At 35.3% G+C, this 16,228-nt stretch overlaps 1 protein-coding gene across 1 annotated transcript in view; it reads right to left on the reverse strand.

Annotated features, from left to right (window-relative positions):
* Positions 1 to 625: 625 nt before the first annotated feature.
* XRN1 (5'-3' exoribonuclease 1) overlaps positions 626 to 16,228 on the reverse strand; it is a 30,828-nt gene continuing 15,225 nt past the window's right edge. Inside the window, exons 21-42 of the mRNA XM_010141830.1 lie at positions 15,754 to 15,867; positions 15,182 to 15,280; positions 14,904 to 15,019; positions 13,992 to 14,138; positions 13,540 to 13,629; positions 12,542 to 12,677; positions 11,793 to 11,849; positions 10,967 to 11,099; positions 9,784 to 9,853; positions 8,415 to 8,640; positions 6,918 to 7,019; positions 6,070 to 6,165; positions 5,721 to 5,835; positions 5,133 to 5,197; positions 4,648 to 4,758; positions 4,156 to 4,281; positions 3,685 to 3,841; positions 3,206 to 3,384; positions 2,893 to 3,006; positions 2,688 to 2,811; positions 1,556 to 1,707; positions 626 to 1,352 (exon numbers count right to left, since the gene is read on the reverse strand). Coding sequence (XP_010140132.1) covers positions 1,062 to 1,352; positions 1,556 to 1,707; positions 2,688 to 2,811; positions 2,893 to 3,006; positions 3,206 to 3,384; positions 3,685 to 3,841; positions 4,156 to 4,281; positions 4,648 to 4,758; positions 5,133 to 5,197; positions 5,721 to 5,835; positions 6,070 to 6,165; positions 6,918 to 7,019; positions 8,415 to 8,640; positions 9,784 to 9,853; positions 10,967 to 11,099; positions 11,793 to 11,849; positions 12,542 to 12,677; positions 13,540 to 13,629; positions 13,992 to 14,138; positions 14,904 to 15,019; positions 15,182 to 15,280; positions 15,754 to 15,867 — 2,820 coding nt within the window. The 3' untranslated portion in view covers positions 626 to 1,061. The remainder of the gene's footprint in view (positions 1,353 to 1,555; positions 1,708 to 2,687; positions 2,812 to 2,892; positions 3,007 to 3,205; positions 3,385 to 3,684; positions 3,842 to 4,155; positions 4,282 to 4,647; positions 4,759 to 5,132; positions 5,198 to 5,720; positions 5,836 to 6,069; positions 6,166 to 6,917; positions 7,020 to 8,414; positions 8,641 to 9,783; positions 9,854 to 10,966; positions 11,100 to 11,792; positions 11,850 to 12,541; positions 12,678 to 13,539; positions 13,630 to 13,991; positions 14,139 to 14,903; positions 15,020 to 15,181; positions 15,281 to 15,753; positions 15,868 to 16,228) is intronic.

Consider the following 16,228-nt stretch of genomic DNA (forward strand, 5'->3'; position numbering starts at 1 on the left):
TCTGAAAATTTAATTTTGATACATATAAAACTTTGGTCATAAAACTAAAAAGTCACTCGCAACAAAAAATAACCTACCAAAAAGAATGTTTTAGGGAGGAGGCTATTAGAAAGAAAAATGGGAGTTTAAGTAAACATAACTTTGACAGCCATACTACACAAACGGACATCTTTAAACTCTGGCCTTTTTTACAATTTAGGAAAAAAAAAAATCAGTATAGTATCACCAGCATTTTAAGAGGCTAGGCAGCTCTGTAGTAGATATCTATGCTATTTTATAATCAAAAAACAAGGCATAGATACCTGCTAGATAAAAAATTTAAGTGTACTTTACCAAAGAGGTCTCTACATTGCAAATACATCTTTTATTCAACACATTAATTAATTCAACAAATTAATCTGCTGGAAGAGATTCTGCATCAGCAACCGCTTTTTGCCACTTTTAATACTAGAGATACAATATGTACATTTTGAAAGTTGTGAAGTTGTTGCCCTCTGGTACAAAACCTAGCAGGTCATACTTAAAGTGAGTTTGGCAGTTCGGTTGCAGTTAGGTTTGAGTCACTGATAGAACTCAGGGGGACGTGGAGAGTCAAGGTAACAGCTGCTTTTAGATAGTTTTTCCTTTTTGTCTTAGTACACTATTTAAAAATAAGCTAGAATACAAAACGTCATACTAATCAATGCTAGATGCCCAACTTATTACCGCTCTATATCCTTCCCAAAAAGCATGACAATTCTAAATTAGGGTTGCCACTGTTATTGCCGCTTACCCAGCATTCTAAGCCAGTCTGTAAGCCACTGTTTAAAAACCTAAGCACAACTGATGGCATGGTAACCTTAACTCAGTATTTGTTCTGCTAATTTACATCAAAATAATTAAGTTTTAACATAATTTTTATAGTTTTCATAACAACCTGAAAATCATAGCAAATAAAATGTATTTCATTCTCTTCATACTTAAAGTGGCTGGTCTTTTTAATAAAGCGTTCTGATTTTTTTAAATGATAGAACATAATAGTGGGGGAAGAATTAAAGATAAAATACACCTAGCTACCATATTTATTGTGAAGCTTTTGATGCGCCAAAATTGACAGCCAGCTTTCTTGGCTTTCGCTTGCTGGAAGCGTTTGGTGTTGATTTGTTATGAGGAGCGCCTGGAGTAGCCACATTGTCTTGAAATGAAACAGTGGATTGAGCAGCTTGAGGAGATTTTAAAGGAGCTGAAGAACTATCTTGCTGAATGTGGTCAGAAGACACTGGCTGTTCATTCTTTAGTGGTGCAGCTTGAGGGGAACTCTGAAACTCCTTGAGCTCAAAGTTTTTCTTGCTAGCAGCCCTTTTTTTAGTTACCTTTAAATTAAATAAATATTATTTAACAGAATGCATTCTCAAAAAACTGCAAATATTCCACTTTTAGAAAACATGCATACAGTTCTTTTACAATAATTTTCTAATAACTAAATAATGCTTCACAGTGGGGGTGTTGTTGCATTCATCATGTAGGCACTTTTTTTTACAAAAACAGCGTATTAAGAGAAACCTGCCAGTCTTACCTGCAGAGGTATAAATTGGTTGTGAGAACCAACTGGTATAGTTCCTGCAAGAGACATATTTCCTGGGTAGGAGCTAGGATAATAATGTGTAGGCACCGGACTTGCCCAGGACATTGGACCAAACACGTGAGATGATGGAGGCATTATATTAGCTGTGAAAATAAGTAACTCTTAGCTCTCTTTCATCAAGAAAAAGGCTATCAACTCCCCCGACCCCCAAAGTACCCCAGCTACATGTCTGCATGTTGTTTCTCTTTTCAATAAAGCTTCATATTCCTGATAGTTACTTGAAAACAGACAAGTATTTATTTATTAAAAAAAACCCCAAACAATCAGTTTTGCTTTTACAGAACTATACCTAGGTGAGAACACAATTAAGAGCACTAAGTCACAGCATCTGCATTTCGGGGCACAAATTAGGATAGTTTAGGATCTTCACATCCTTAGCTGAGTGAACTGTATTAGTAGGCTGCAAGTTTAGGCCATTCTTTTGAAACACGTCAACAAGAAACCCTGGGGAAAAGAGATGTAGCAGCTGCTATACGGGTTACTAGGATGCTACAATGGTGCTGACTTATTGCTGTTACTAGCTGTGAATGTGAGCTTGAGTAGAATACAAAACAGTGGGAACCAAAAATGCCACCAGGATTTTTAGCAGTTTTTGGGAGGTTACTTGCCATGCTAAGGTTTGGCAGTGTGTAACAGGATTGTGATGCGACACTTCAGTGAAAGCTGGTTATAAACAAATAAAAACACTAATGTATGGATAACCATTAACTATACAGGGGAAAAATAAAAATCCATGTAAAAAAATTAAAGAAGAGATTTCTTATGAATTCTGGACTAATTACTGTTGTTTTGAAAGCAAAAAAGAAAAAATCCACAATAAAAAAAACCAGCTAAGACGGAATGGACAAGTACATTATCGAGGAAAAGAAATAACTGGGAGATTACATGATTCTTTGTATTGAATTAATTTGCATATTGGTGAGAAGAGGTTCAAAGCAGTTCAGACATACCCACAAAGACCAAAAGTGGGGCTTTCTGGAAGGCATTTATTTTCATATAAAGAACTAATACAATTACAGGATATCACGACAATATCCGCAACATGTAGTAGTCAAATACTTACCAGGAGGTTGTGCAAATACTGAAGGAATAGATCCAGGTGGTACAGGAACTCCCAGTGGCTGATAATTTGGAAACACTGGTGGAGGCGGAGGTGGAGGCAAAGGGAAGTTTATGCCTACAGAACTCTATGAAGAAAGAAACAGATGATTACAAGCAGACGCAGTGCAACAGAAACAAAGATTTTAAAATATTTTTTGCATCCTCACCAAACGCTGTAAAGCGAAAAGTGCAGCTTTCTCCTTTGCTTCAGCTTCAGAATGACATTGTGGGCCTTGAACCAACAAACCATTTGATAATTTTATGTGACAAACTGCCATGGTCTAGAAAAATGAGAAGATTTTTGAGGGAATTGTTACTGCTGACAGATTGTGAGATAGAAACAGAGGATTTGTTTGTTTTGAAAAAAGGTAACAAATGGAGCTAAGGTTTATTTTTAGATGGATTTCAGTGCTCAGTCCAAATGTTTAATATAGGACAGTTGAGACAAAGTTGAGAACTTCTGCAGAAAAAGCTTTTTACCTGTGGTGTTTTTAGGAAAGAGAAATCTGGTTGTGACATTCCAACAAGAGAACAAATACGAGAAAGTTCAGAAACACTAGACATTGCAGGCTGTGGACAAGTGAAAGGGTGACCTCCAGTTTCCAGTGCTGGTGTGTTCTGAGGGCCTCCAGTGCTATAAGGCTTGTTCATATAAGTAGCTGACAAAAGGAAAAAAAAAAAAAAGCAAGCTGTAGCGCAAATATTTCCTGCACTGAAAGGACAGCAACTTTGTTATCAGCAGAAAAGAAGCACGTTTGATTTTTTTCTGGTATTTTCATATTCGATTAACAAAACCCAGGAGACATATATAAAGACATTTTTAGATCTCAATAAAGAAGTAGAACTGAAAAAGATGGACATTTTACTACATTTTGAAAATCAGTACTATACTGTTAGCTATGTTCTAAAATGTCACTACAAGGTGAAGCTCTGAACTATAAGCTGATGTTTAAACATACCCATTTTTTTTGTTTGTCTGTATTGCAAGGCAGCTCCATGGCAATCCTGTCTACTAGAGGGAGCAGGAACATCATTAACTTGGGATTTCACTTCATTCCTTGTTTCCAAGTCAGAGCCATCTATCTTCAAAATCTCTTTGAGCATCTGTGTTCCTTTCTTTAAAAATGAAATAAACCATTCAGGACCACGATGGCATTCAGATAACACTGCTTTCTTACTTAACTCTGAATACCATAATGACTCAAAATCTGAATTTTTGTTTTCCTATCAGTTACACTTTATCAAAGCACAGATAACATCTTAGCATAAACAAATGTGTGTGTCAATTTTCTTAGAGAATATCTAATCAAAAGCTCATCAATATGTTTAAAAAGGCAGCATGAAGTTTCATGGAGTTTCTTTAAATGTAAATATTGATGCTAAGGTACTAGACACTAAATTGCAATGTATGATTCCTGCAGTATACAGACCATTGCAAATGACTGTGGTGACAGATGTTCTTCATTTGTAGATCTTGCTTCCTTGGAATAAGTCTGCACTTCATTTTCTTTGGAAATTTTCAAAGAAGCTAGAAGGCTTTCAAGTTCATTGTCCTTCTTAAATAGTGAAAAAAAGGTACATAAACTTAGTGTATTACAAGCAGATGCAAAAGGAAGGGTATTCTACTTTGAGATTAATTCCGTGCTCATTCAGGATTTTCTTTCCTCTTAGCTTGGGCAGATCACTGCCATGCCTGGTCAGGGCACGAACAGCTATCCAGAGACTACATAAAGTTTCGCATACTAAAAAGATGCAAGTATTGACCAATAGAGAACGGATTTAAAGAATGATCAAAGTTATATGGGTTTGTCTTGCATCAAATTCACGAATTTGCACACAAGTGACCAGAATAATTGAAGCAAAATGGACCGGAAACTCAAGTTATTCAAAGAACACATGAAAATCAACCATTTAGATCCTACCTTTCCACCTGTATGGTGACCATCAACTGCAGGCTTCTGAATTACAGGCACATTGGGACTTGCATTCCTCTTCAGAAGTTTGACATTGTATTTATTTACACCTGCAAAATTCTGAAATAAACTGCAGCATTTATTATTGAATACAAACACTCCATTACTCATTATAACACAATCATGTAAGAAATGCACCTGCAAATAGCTTTAACAAGTCAATAATATTAAGGATTTCAGCTTACTGAAAACCTAGTATTTGCCTTTTTCCCATTACAACATAATTTTTAGAGTCTGAGAGGAACAGGAAAATCATTTGGTATCATCATTACGTCTCTGTCCATAAAATCTCTAGAGAAAATAAAATACCTCCAAATAAAATTTAGTTAGTAAAAGAATTAATTAAGATGCCAGTTAAAGAGAAATCTGTAAAATGAATTAGATCACAGTAAAATGAAAAGAAAAGAATATTTACTCAGCACAGAAGAAATTACCTGTTTGTTTGGTATTTTATTATGTGCCTGACTTTCACCTCTTGGAACTCTGAAATCTTCTTTAACTGCAAAATAATACATTCTTATGAAATGCTCTTAAAAAACCTTAACCATACTTAAGACTCAAAAGAATCAGTAACTCCCTACAAATACTGCGAGTTGCATTAATTGTAATGGTTTCACCAGATGTTTTAGTCATACTTTACAGTCATTTATGCTTTTCTTGTAGGATAAAATAAAATTAAATATAGGCAATAATATATCTAATTTTATATTCTACAAATATGATCACAAGCAAATTTTCAAAGCCAAGTTGTGGGATTTTTTTTTTATTTGTTGGTGTTTTTTTATTCAGATGGGTGAAAAGTCAGCATAATGCAGAACAGCTTGATTAAAAGGTTCAGGATTAAGTGTAGAATACCCTAATATGCACAGCAGGGACATTATTTTATAATAACTATGTAGTTATTATATAACTACAATAAACTATCTTCTGTCAATAGCTACAAAAACCTCAATAAGCATTTCAAAGAAGATTAGACAAAGCAAGTAGTTCTCCTGAAAAAAGTTTCTAATTATAGTACTTACATTTTTTATATGGATCCAGTTTTCTTTGCTGACCTTTAAAGCTGCTGTCATTGAATCCTGGCTTATAGAACTGATTGCCAGTTCCCAGCTTCATGTCCTGAGGTAGAACTGAACCCTAGGATTTCAAACATCAAATCTTAACCAGAAAACTATGTATCTATTACTTACATAGTAGTCCTCTACGATTACCTCTTTCCAGAACTATGCATACCCTGTGTAACAATACTTTTATCCAGAGGATTTATTTGTAACATTAACTGGAAAGTTTTTTAATGTAATGAACTGACATAAAAAATGAAGGACCTTCATATTTTGAATGCAGGGATCTGTTTAAAGTTTATATACTAACCTTCTCATGCATGTTTTGCTGAATGTGGTGAGACTTCCCAGAACTCTGCAATGATTGCCATATGCTGCAGAATTCATCATCTTGCTTAGTCTGTGCCTGACAAAATAAGAAACAACATCTCCTACAATCTCGGCAGCTATACAGCTATACTTTTGAACAGCTAATAATATATAAAAACACTCTGAAAATTGTAAGATCCAGTGCTCAGATGACAGAAATTTTCATACCAACACTAGCAGAACTCGCAAATATTTAATTTATTAAACAGATCATTGTCATGAGTTGTATTATAGCAACTTTTCCTAAGAATTGCTATTAAACTGAAATGAGTTTAGTTTATTTTGAGACTTTTTTTGTTTTGTTATTACCTGAAGTTATGAACGTAGGAAAGATTACCAAGTATAATTAAACTCAGACAATAATTCAAAATGGTTTCAAAAGCATTCCCTCAATACTGTCAGTATTCTTAAATTTTATTAGTTTGTAAGGCCTTATACCAGTCAGGCTCAATTGCTTCATACCATTACATGTATGATACCATGGAACTCAAGTCCAGCTATGTAAAAAATGCTTTTGAAAATCTAGAATTTAACACAGGATATTATACTTGTTGAAGAATGAATAAATTGAATAAATCAATTCCAATGAATTGATTGAATTCAATGAATTACATGAATTCATCGAATAAACTGGGACAAGTTCTGCTCCAGTCTGCATCTGGACTAAAAGATCTGATGTACTAAAACTAAGCTATCTGTTAAACACGAGAAAAGGACACACACTAAATAGGGGGCTGAAATAAATATTGAGACATTTGGGTCCAATACAAAACGAGTAAGAAAACTCACTTTATTTTGCTGATTGCCACTCAAAAATGATCCTTTCTGGGGTGAGTTAGAGTTGCCCTGATTTTCAGCCCTGAGATTATAATGCAGTCTTCCATTCAGCTGCTAAATTGAGAGAAAAAACACAAAGGTGTTTCATTGCCTGAAATTTTCCTTTGGAAGTAGTTTTTCTTACATAGACTCAGAAAACATGAGATAATTCTTTTCAAGCAGACTTACAGCAACATGAAGTTACTCATTAAGCTAGTTTTCTTTAAAGAAGTCAATTACTAAAAATGAAATGTAATGAGGACCCCAATTCACATGTAATTTTTCCTCCTTTACTGTACTTTCAAACAAAGTAGATCTTAATCAAAGAAGCAAAATTGACAGGGAAATCATGTCTTCTCTTTTTAAGCACAGATGAACTCAGCCTTACTTGGAAGGAAGAATTACTTGGAACAGAACTTTAAGGAAATAATTGCATCTCTGCCCAAACAAATTATTTGTTGACACCAAATGTGGTCTCACTGCTCTGAACTAAATATTTGTCTCTTGAAAATGCAACGGGAGCTATTCTGTTCTGATTTGAGTTCGAACAGAACTCATTCTGGTCAGAGATTTTACTTTTCATCTCAGTCTCTTCTAAGGAACTGCACTTTCTGAAGTTAATGGTATATTTTTGCAGGCAGTGTCTGCTTCTAGAAGTGACAGTGCTCGATATTCACAGTTACTGCCAGGGACTGGGGTGCAGAAAGGCTCAGGCTTACACTTGCTGCTGTGCAAACCAAGGTCACTGCTAAATCCTGAGTACACGCTGGGGGTGCAGTAAGTTAGAGGCTGCACCTGCGGGGAGAAGCGGACAAGACAGGTGACCCTTCAAGGTGTTCCATCCCATAGATGTCATATTTGGTGTAAAGCTGAGGGATCACAAGGATCAAGCTCTCTTCTTCAATGGCCAGTGTCCAAGGAAGACTCTGTCTATTCTGCCTTTGATCTCAGTCTGTGCATTCCTGAATTTAGTTCCAGGATCCAGCTCCTGAACCCAATTCCTGTCTGCCGCTGAGTCCAGTCTGGGATTTCTCCCATGCCTGCCCCACAGCATCAGTGGTGATGGTGATGTGATTTCCATCAGGGGGATTGACTTCAGTACTGGTATTGTATATGTTATTTTCATTAAACCAGTTTTAGTTTTCTTTTCCAATCCGTAAGTTTCTCTCCCTTATTCCCTTTCTCTTGCCCTTTGGGAAGGAAAAGGGGTTAATAGAGAGCATCTGTAATTTGTTTAGTGGTTGGTTTAGCCCTAACCCTTGACATACTCAAAGGAAAACAATTATCAATGAGGAACTTTTGATCCCTTTCATTACTGGATTAACTCATTTCTCCAAGATAAAGACTGTCCTAGTTCTAATCTACTGACATAAAAATTTAAGTTTGTTTGTACCAGTGAAGATAACAACCACGGTCATAATTCATCTTCTAGGAAAATAAATTTTTGGTCAAATGAAAGAAAAGTCTTACTTGAGTAGGAACAAAAAGGGAGCGAGGAGAATGGTTGAGGCCTCCCAGATGCACTTTTTGCAAGCATACAGATGACAGATCAGATGCATAAGAATTGCAGTTATTCACAGCTGGCTGAGGTTTAACTATGGCCATCAGTTTTTGATTTCCCATTTCTGACCGACTACCATGAGACAGGTTAATTAAGGCACTTGATGGCAGACGATAACCTCTGGCAGGTGAGCACCTTAAGAAAAGCAGATTACATAGTTGTTTCATGTAATTTAATTGTTGACATTTCAATATGTCACTGTTGCTCTATGCCAAAAGACAGTAACTCAATTTTGAACAGCAGAGGCTGAAAACCATATCCAATACTTAAATCTAGTACAATTACACAAAACTACACAAAAAGTTTACCCTATTGTGCTCCCCTTTGGCCTCTGGCTGTCAAAACCAGAAAACAACAGGAATGACTACTATTCTGAATTTATATTGTAGCTTTCAGTGTTGAACTCTAAGAAATTTTGAAGCTGAGTGATTTGTTATACCACAGTTCTATAGTAAATATTTCTGTAAAAACTATGAATCAGGAAACAATATACTTTTCTTTCCCTGAAATAAAAACTGAAACCAGTAGCATAATTATAAATTGAAGTTAAGCAGCATTTAGTCAGTTTTATATCTTCCTTTATGATTCTGAATGTTACAGATTATTTGTTACAGGACATGCTCTTGCAAGCGATAGGATATGCTTGCTGAATGCAGGGAATAGGTAAGATTATTCTCTAATTTCTACCGTAAAAGACTTAATAATCTTAATTTCTAAGAGCAACAGTAACAGAACATAAAGCCTGTTGGGTACATTAGCGCACTTAGAAATTTACCTGCTTAAATACAAGAGATACCACACTGCTTAAAACAGAAGCATTATGACCATGCCTCTGTCTCCTGAAGAAAAGGTTAGGTTTTTAACGGTGGTTAGAATTCAGTGCCTAAGTATCAACTATTGATAGTTCAGCATCCTTTCCTCAGAGCAACAGATACTTACTGACTATTTATTAAACTATACATTAAAAACATACTGCTAATAACCTGTTTCCTACATATCAGTTTGAGCATGACATCTGGATCTAGTGTTTTTTCTGCTGGTTTATATGTGCTTTCTGCACATCAGCCTAAAGAGTAATTCCAAAATATACTATGCTTCATAAAAATTATCCTTACTCAAAGAGAAAAAAGAAACACTAAAGAAAGAAAAACTGACCAACACTGTTGAGAAATAAAGTTTTAAAAAGATGCATTAAAAATACTCAACCAAACCAAAGGCAAAAATTTCATGCCACCTATACCAATAGCATGAAATGACTATGATATCCCCTGCACAAACCTTATAGTAAGGCCTCCAAGGAATTCTTCATCAAACAAAACTTCGAAGAGCACATCTGTTTCTCTACTGGCTGTAGAAAACAAAAAGTCATCCTATGTATGTAACAGTAGCTGTTTTCATCTAAATTACATAAAAAATTATATTAGTCATGCAATAAATAATGAAAACACCAAAACCTAAATAATTAGCAGAAAAAAGTCCTGATTTCTTAAATGAGTAATTTCATTATCAGCAATTCAAAATGCTTCTCGAAGTCATATATGGCTGCCCTTTTAGATGCACTCTCAATAGAAATGTACCATGTGTAACAACTTATCAACCTGCATTAACAGAACTGCAGTTTATAGCAGTACATCACAGTCGTCAGAAACCGTCAGAGAAGAGATACAAGCCATTTTCACATTCAGGCAGTCGGAAACCAACTGCTTTAACATTACCTTCTTGTATAATGATAGACTAATACTCCTTTAAAATTATTCTAGTTTATAATTATTTTGGATAAGAGAATACCTCTTTAAGAAAGCTGCATGAAAGTCTAGTTTATTCAAGACTCTCTTGGATGCAAACTGACTGAGAAAACAACTACTTAAATGCCAGGCAAGAAAGCAATTTCTATTATTAGATCTCAAACTGCTACACCCATTAGCTACATCCAGTATTATTCAGTAAATCCTTTTGTTTACCTGAAACAGATTTATGGATTATCTTCTTGTCAAAGAAGGTATAAATCCATGCCATTTAACAGAAATGAACTATCACATAGTAAAAACCAAATTCCAAATAAAACCATTTGAGACAAACTGCATTTGATAAAATTTTATGTTCAACGTAAGAATAATACCTGTTTTTATTTCTACATCTCTTAACTTTGCCCTTATCTTCCCATAACTTTTTTTGTCCCTTTTTTGCAGCCTGTGTTCTCTCTCATTGATCTCTCTGCCTTCGCATTATGAAGGAATAAAGGGTAAGGAATTTCTTATTCAAAGTACAGCTGTGGAACACATGCAATTAAAACAGAAAATCTGCAGGTTTAACTCAAAAAAGTCTGTCATTAGTGGCTTCAAGTGAGAAATTTCTGTGCATTCACAACCATTTATACAAAACACTTTTCTGAAGCCTGCTTTCACATCACAAACTGAGCTGTTATATAGCTATAATGCTACAACTATGAAGAAAGTATTACCTCCTTTAATTCCTATAATGGTACCTCGAAGACCAACTGGAACAGAAAAGTTTTCTCTCACGTTGACAACACGGTCAAACAGCCTATACTCCGCATCTCGATCTGGAACAACTCCATTCTGTTGTTCTAATGGCTGACAATAACCAAAAGATGGTGGTAACGTTTGGAAAAAAAAAACAAACAAAAACCACGGGCATTACAATAAAAATGCATTTATAACGGTATCCAAAATGCACTATAAAAGCAAACTTTCTGAATGAAAGAAAATGTTCTAAAAACATACGATCTTCCCTCCCCAGTCAAAAAGCAAACTCTTTTTCTTGCAACTCTCACTCCCTGCTTCTGCCTGAGAAAGAGCAGTGCCGCGCAGGATCCAGAGCAGACCCAGCAGATCAATTTTGACAAAATAAACCCATCAAGTGTAACCGGCTGTATCAATAGCATGAGTATCTGTGAAATACCAGGCAAGATGAGCAGTTGTTCCTACATCAAGAACTGAACCAAAAGCAGAACAAGGAAGAGCAGGCAAATGGGAAGCAAATTTTATCTTGCCTTCACTACATAGCCAGTAAGAACTACAGGAGCATGAAGAACAGAAGGTAGAAAAGTACTGAAATTCAGTATAATACATGATGGAGTTTGTAGTTCACAGAAATTCTCTCCTTTTAGAGACAGACTACTGTTCTCAAATTGATTTCCCAGAAGACATAAAATCTTTTTCTTTCATCAGTGCTGTCTTAAAATTCCACTCTCTGAAAGTTGATAAGCTTAGAAAAATAAGTATGATTTGGACAACTTTAAAAAAAAAACTTTTCAAATCACTTACTCTGTACAGCAAATGGGGTTTCACAGTTACTCGCACCTTCTTGTTGCTCTTTCTCTGCTAAAGGAAAGGAACAGAAAGTCATTACAAACTAGTGTAGGAACCAACACTGTATTTCAGGTACAACAAACTGCCTGAAAAGGTAATGAAGAATTCTTTCATTTCTTTTAGATAAATGCATACAGCTTTCACGGAGTCTTCAGGATGACTAACTTAAGTTTTTAAAAAAATTACTTTTGCATTGTTGATATAATTCCAGAATCCACACCAATTTTATTAACATGTCCTTGAAAGTAATTTCAAAGAAATCAGCCCATTATTTCATACAGTTCTGCTCTTAACTTTTGCTTTAGTATTTTCCTTGGGCCCTTTTTTGTTTTCTGAAGGCCACAGATCAACTTTCTAATTTTCCTCAGACTACAGAGAAACTGCAAGGGAAGAATAGCTGGAACCGCACTTCAAAACAGCATCTGGCAATTCAGAATATATACTGACACCTGTTCCTTTCTGAAAACACAAAAAGGCAGAGTTCAGAGCATCACCTCATACTGCTTAATTGCCTCAAAAAGAGTTAATTAAAAAGATTAATAATGAGCTCTTCTGAATTTCTGGGACAATTCACATTACATTCTGTATTCTTTTTCTCTGGAATTACAAGTAATCTTCAGTTGACTTATTCTAATTCAAGAACTTGAAAAATAATGAGCTGCTGTTTAGTTCACCCCTGCTCACAATGATGTCAAGCTGCATACCTTGCACTTCTCTATTTCTTCCTCAATTTTCTCAACAATGGCTGCATCCAAAATTTGCAAGTCGCAAGATGAGCGAGACAAAGCAGACACAGGATGTGCCTTTAACCAAGCAACAATTTCTTGAACTTTCTCAGCTCTAAATAAAAAACAACATGAATTAAAAATTTTAACTGCATAAACTAAGCATTTTACCACGTTCCATGATTTAATCAGTCAGGTAGCATGATATAGGCATATAAAGTAACAGAGTTTAGGAGTTCTGTATGAGTTTACAACAAGGGTTGGAAAAAAAAAAAAATCTAACTGAATCATGCAATACTATTTCAAATCTATAACCTGAAGTTTTATCTCAGAACAAAAAGAGGTTATTTAAAAGTATTCAACAAATTGTGTTTGTATCCAAGCAATTAACCATGTCCAGCTGTGAAAGGTCCTATGACCAGCTGTTTCTCACAATACAGTAAGGAGGAACTTCAGGGCATGCCTCTCTGGTGAAATGGAGCACAAACCTGAAATTCTTGTAGTACAGAAGAACCACAATGGCATATCCACCTGGTAAGAGTTCTGCAGAGTGCAGCATAATGTAGACTTAGCAACTCAAGCCAGCGAATAGGGCTTACTAGCTAATAACAAAAGCTTTTTAAATGTTACTATACTGTATCTGGAATGAAGGCTGTTCCTTGTCTCCCATGAAACTGACTGAATGCACACTAAAAATGTGCAAAGCACTTTTAAAATCTGTACACATTATTTTTCAAATTCAAAGTGATTTTAAACAATTAAAACAATTGTTGCTTATTTTCAAAAAATGATCTTTTGGGACTTTGTGGCTATTCATAACTACGCTTACCTGAAGGTACTTTAAAAGCAAAAATTACAAGGTAGACACAGAAAATTAGATTTCACATTTATTGGACTTGAGATAGGAGTCTGTCAGAGACTTTGACTCCATTCAACAACAACAACCAAAAAAAAAAGTGGGTAGAAAGATGCTTTACCCATTCTCAGACTCTCCAGGCCAAATGTCATCTTCATAGAAGATATCTTCCTGGCTATTCTTGGCTATATAATTAAACAGTTCGGGGACCCTAAAAAATGAATAAATAGAAGACAAATTTAGTTTCACATCAGCATTGATCATAAAAAGGCCTCATCAAAACAGATCTTGATGGGCTTCAAAATTTCTGGAGCCTAGACAGATTATTTTTTTTATTTAATGTAGCGTCATACTGTTCATTTGTCACGGGTAAGCTGCTGACAAAACCATCTCAAAATATGCTTCTCCTTGGAAGGACAGACTGTTGGAAGGAGAATATTGGAATAAAAGTAATTCCATCAAGCAATCTCCAAAAGCAAATACTGGTTCTTAGAAGATCTGCATTCAGAGGACAAGATCCAAAGGCTGATACAAAGGTGGATAATTTGGACTAAGTTCGTATCCAGTATTTACCTCTCTAAATACTCAGCAAGTAGCTGTTCTACAGCAGAAGAATACATCCATTCATTTCCAAATTTCTTAGTATAGCCAGGAACTTCTTCATTTTTCTTATTGAACTTCAGGTTTAGACCCACATTTGCTTTGTGATCTCCATGAGGACTGGAAATAAGACAAAGTATATTAACTTGCAACAGTAGGTATGTGTGTCTATGTTCATACATACCCTCAGCCTTAAACCACAGAAAAATTAAATGCATTGTATTATTCACTTATTAGCACTGTGACAGCTGCAAATGTTACAGGACATAAGCTGTGCTATGGTAGTGGTACACATGCATGCCCAAACCTTACTGCAAAGGAGGGTAAGGAATAGTTTACCGTTCTTCCTTAATTGAAACCTAATCAACCACAATCTACCTGGCATCTACCAAAGTGCAGAAGGATGTCCCCGAACAATCAGTGGGAAGACACACACGTTAAATCACAAGAAGATGCTCATGCATCAACCGCTCCTTTATTGAGCTGTCATAGGAAACCACAAGTCAAAGAATTCAAAGAATTCAAAGACATTCAAAGAACTATAGGGATTGCTTCCTTATATATTTTAAACCTCAGCTCCACTTTTTCTTCAGTGTGGCAGTCAGTTCAAACTCTTGATTCAATTATGCAAACAGCTAACAAAGAAAGGCAATCTATCTTTCTACAATACTAAAACCAACAGAACAACTGTCCAGTAAACAAAAATTAAAGTTTATGATAGGAGAGAAGAACACTGTCTATGAATTCCAAAAGCAAGCTTCACATCATAAACCATTTATACGCTTCATAAGAAGAGCACTTAAACGTAGCAGAAATTCTGTAGATTTGTTTTAGAATTTAGGAGCTTCTCTACAGTCAAAACTCATAAAGAGAACGTAAACTTACTTTTTCTTCGATCCTCTTCCAATAAAGATACTCCCTGTAAATCTGGAGACAAGATATCCACTTACTCCAAGACGGCTGGCCAAAACATATGCAGGATTGTATTTCACAGAATATTTCTTTAAAGTAAGCAAAGAAAAATTATTGACAAATCCCTGAGGATAAGGGGTTTTATACAAAAGGAAAATTAATAATATGAAAGATCCCTTAAAGCCATTTACCACTGCAAAATAAATTTGACGCATTGTTTATGCCTTTTCTAGTAAACCAGAAGGACTCACATGCTGGTTTTGTATTAAAAGATCAAGCTCGGGTTCACACGGAATATTGAAAACCACACGAATTCTACCTTCTGTGATCACATCATGGGAATCTTGAACCTTGAAGAGAAACACAACACATGAAAAGTGTTATTTAAAAACATCAGTCTTTGGATACTAGGCCTCATAAGCTCCTTTATCAACAATTTTTCTGCAGTAGGCACAGAGATGCTTTGGGATTCATCATCTGTAAAATACCTCCTCATAAAGGCAACCAAACAGTATTAAATCAAAGGAATCCATGACTGAAAATGGTCCAAAATAGGAACTTCATGTATTGCACATTACCCCAAATAATTAATACAAATAATGCTGGATTCAAGTTATGTCACCTTTTTCCTGTGACGCCAGAAAAATGGCGATAGGGAAATTAGAAAAACACCACCGTCCTCTGATTAAACCATTGGGTTCTTTGAGTTAAAATTTTAGCCATCAAATGAGCACTACTGGCACACAACACTTTAGATTATTCTAGACTTGCAAATAAAGAAATCTAGCAGGGAAAAAAAAAGTACTAAATTATTGGAACTAACTTCTCCCATGCAGCCATAGTAAGGAGATCCCAGCATAAATGCTGTACTTCCAGGAGGAAACAAGTCATCCAAAGTTTTGATGTTTGAAAAACGAGAGTCAAAGGCTTTGATATCCTACATGAAAAAGACAATATTGATAATGTTACATATCATTCAGTTCCAGCAGAATAACTAAAAAGATCATATAAACAGATGCTTATTCTAAACATAATCTGAGTCTGAAATAATTCAGGAAGGGCAAAGAAGTTAATGCGATATTACAAATGCCGTTACACAAGCAACTATGCTACCTTGTAGTGCACCACTACTGTACTTCATCCAAAATAAAATCAGTAAAAAAATACAAAAGCAATTTTGGGTCCCAAATTCTGTGACAAAATATTTGCCTAAGCATATTACGATTTTTAATAAAATTACACTAATTTAAGATGATTATTTTTGTTAATTCTTTTGTTTTGAACGAGCATACACTCTT

The sequence above is a fragment of the Buceros rhinoceros genome, unplaced genomic scaffold (genome assembly GCF_000710305.1).
Source record: "Buceros rhinoceros silvestris isolate BGI_N320 unplaced genomic scaffold, ASM71030v1 scaffold5318, whole genome shotgun sequence".
In the NCBI taxonomy this organism is placed as follows: domain Eukaryota; kingdom Metazoa; phylum Chordata; class Aves; order Bucerotiformes; family Bucerotidae; genus Buceros; species Buceros rhinoceros.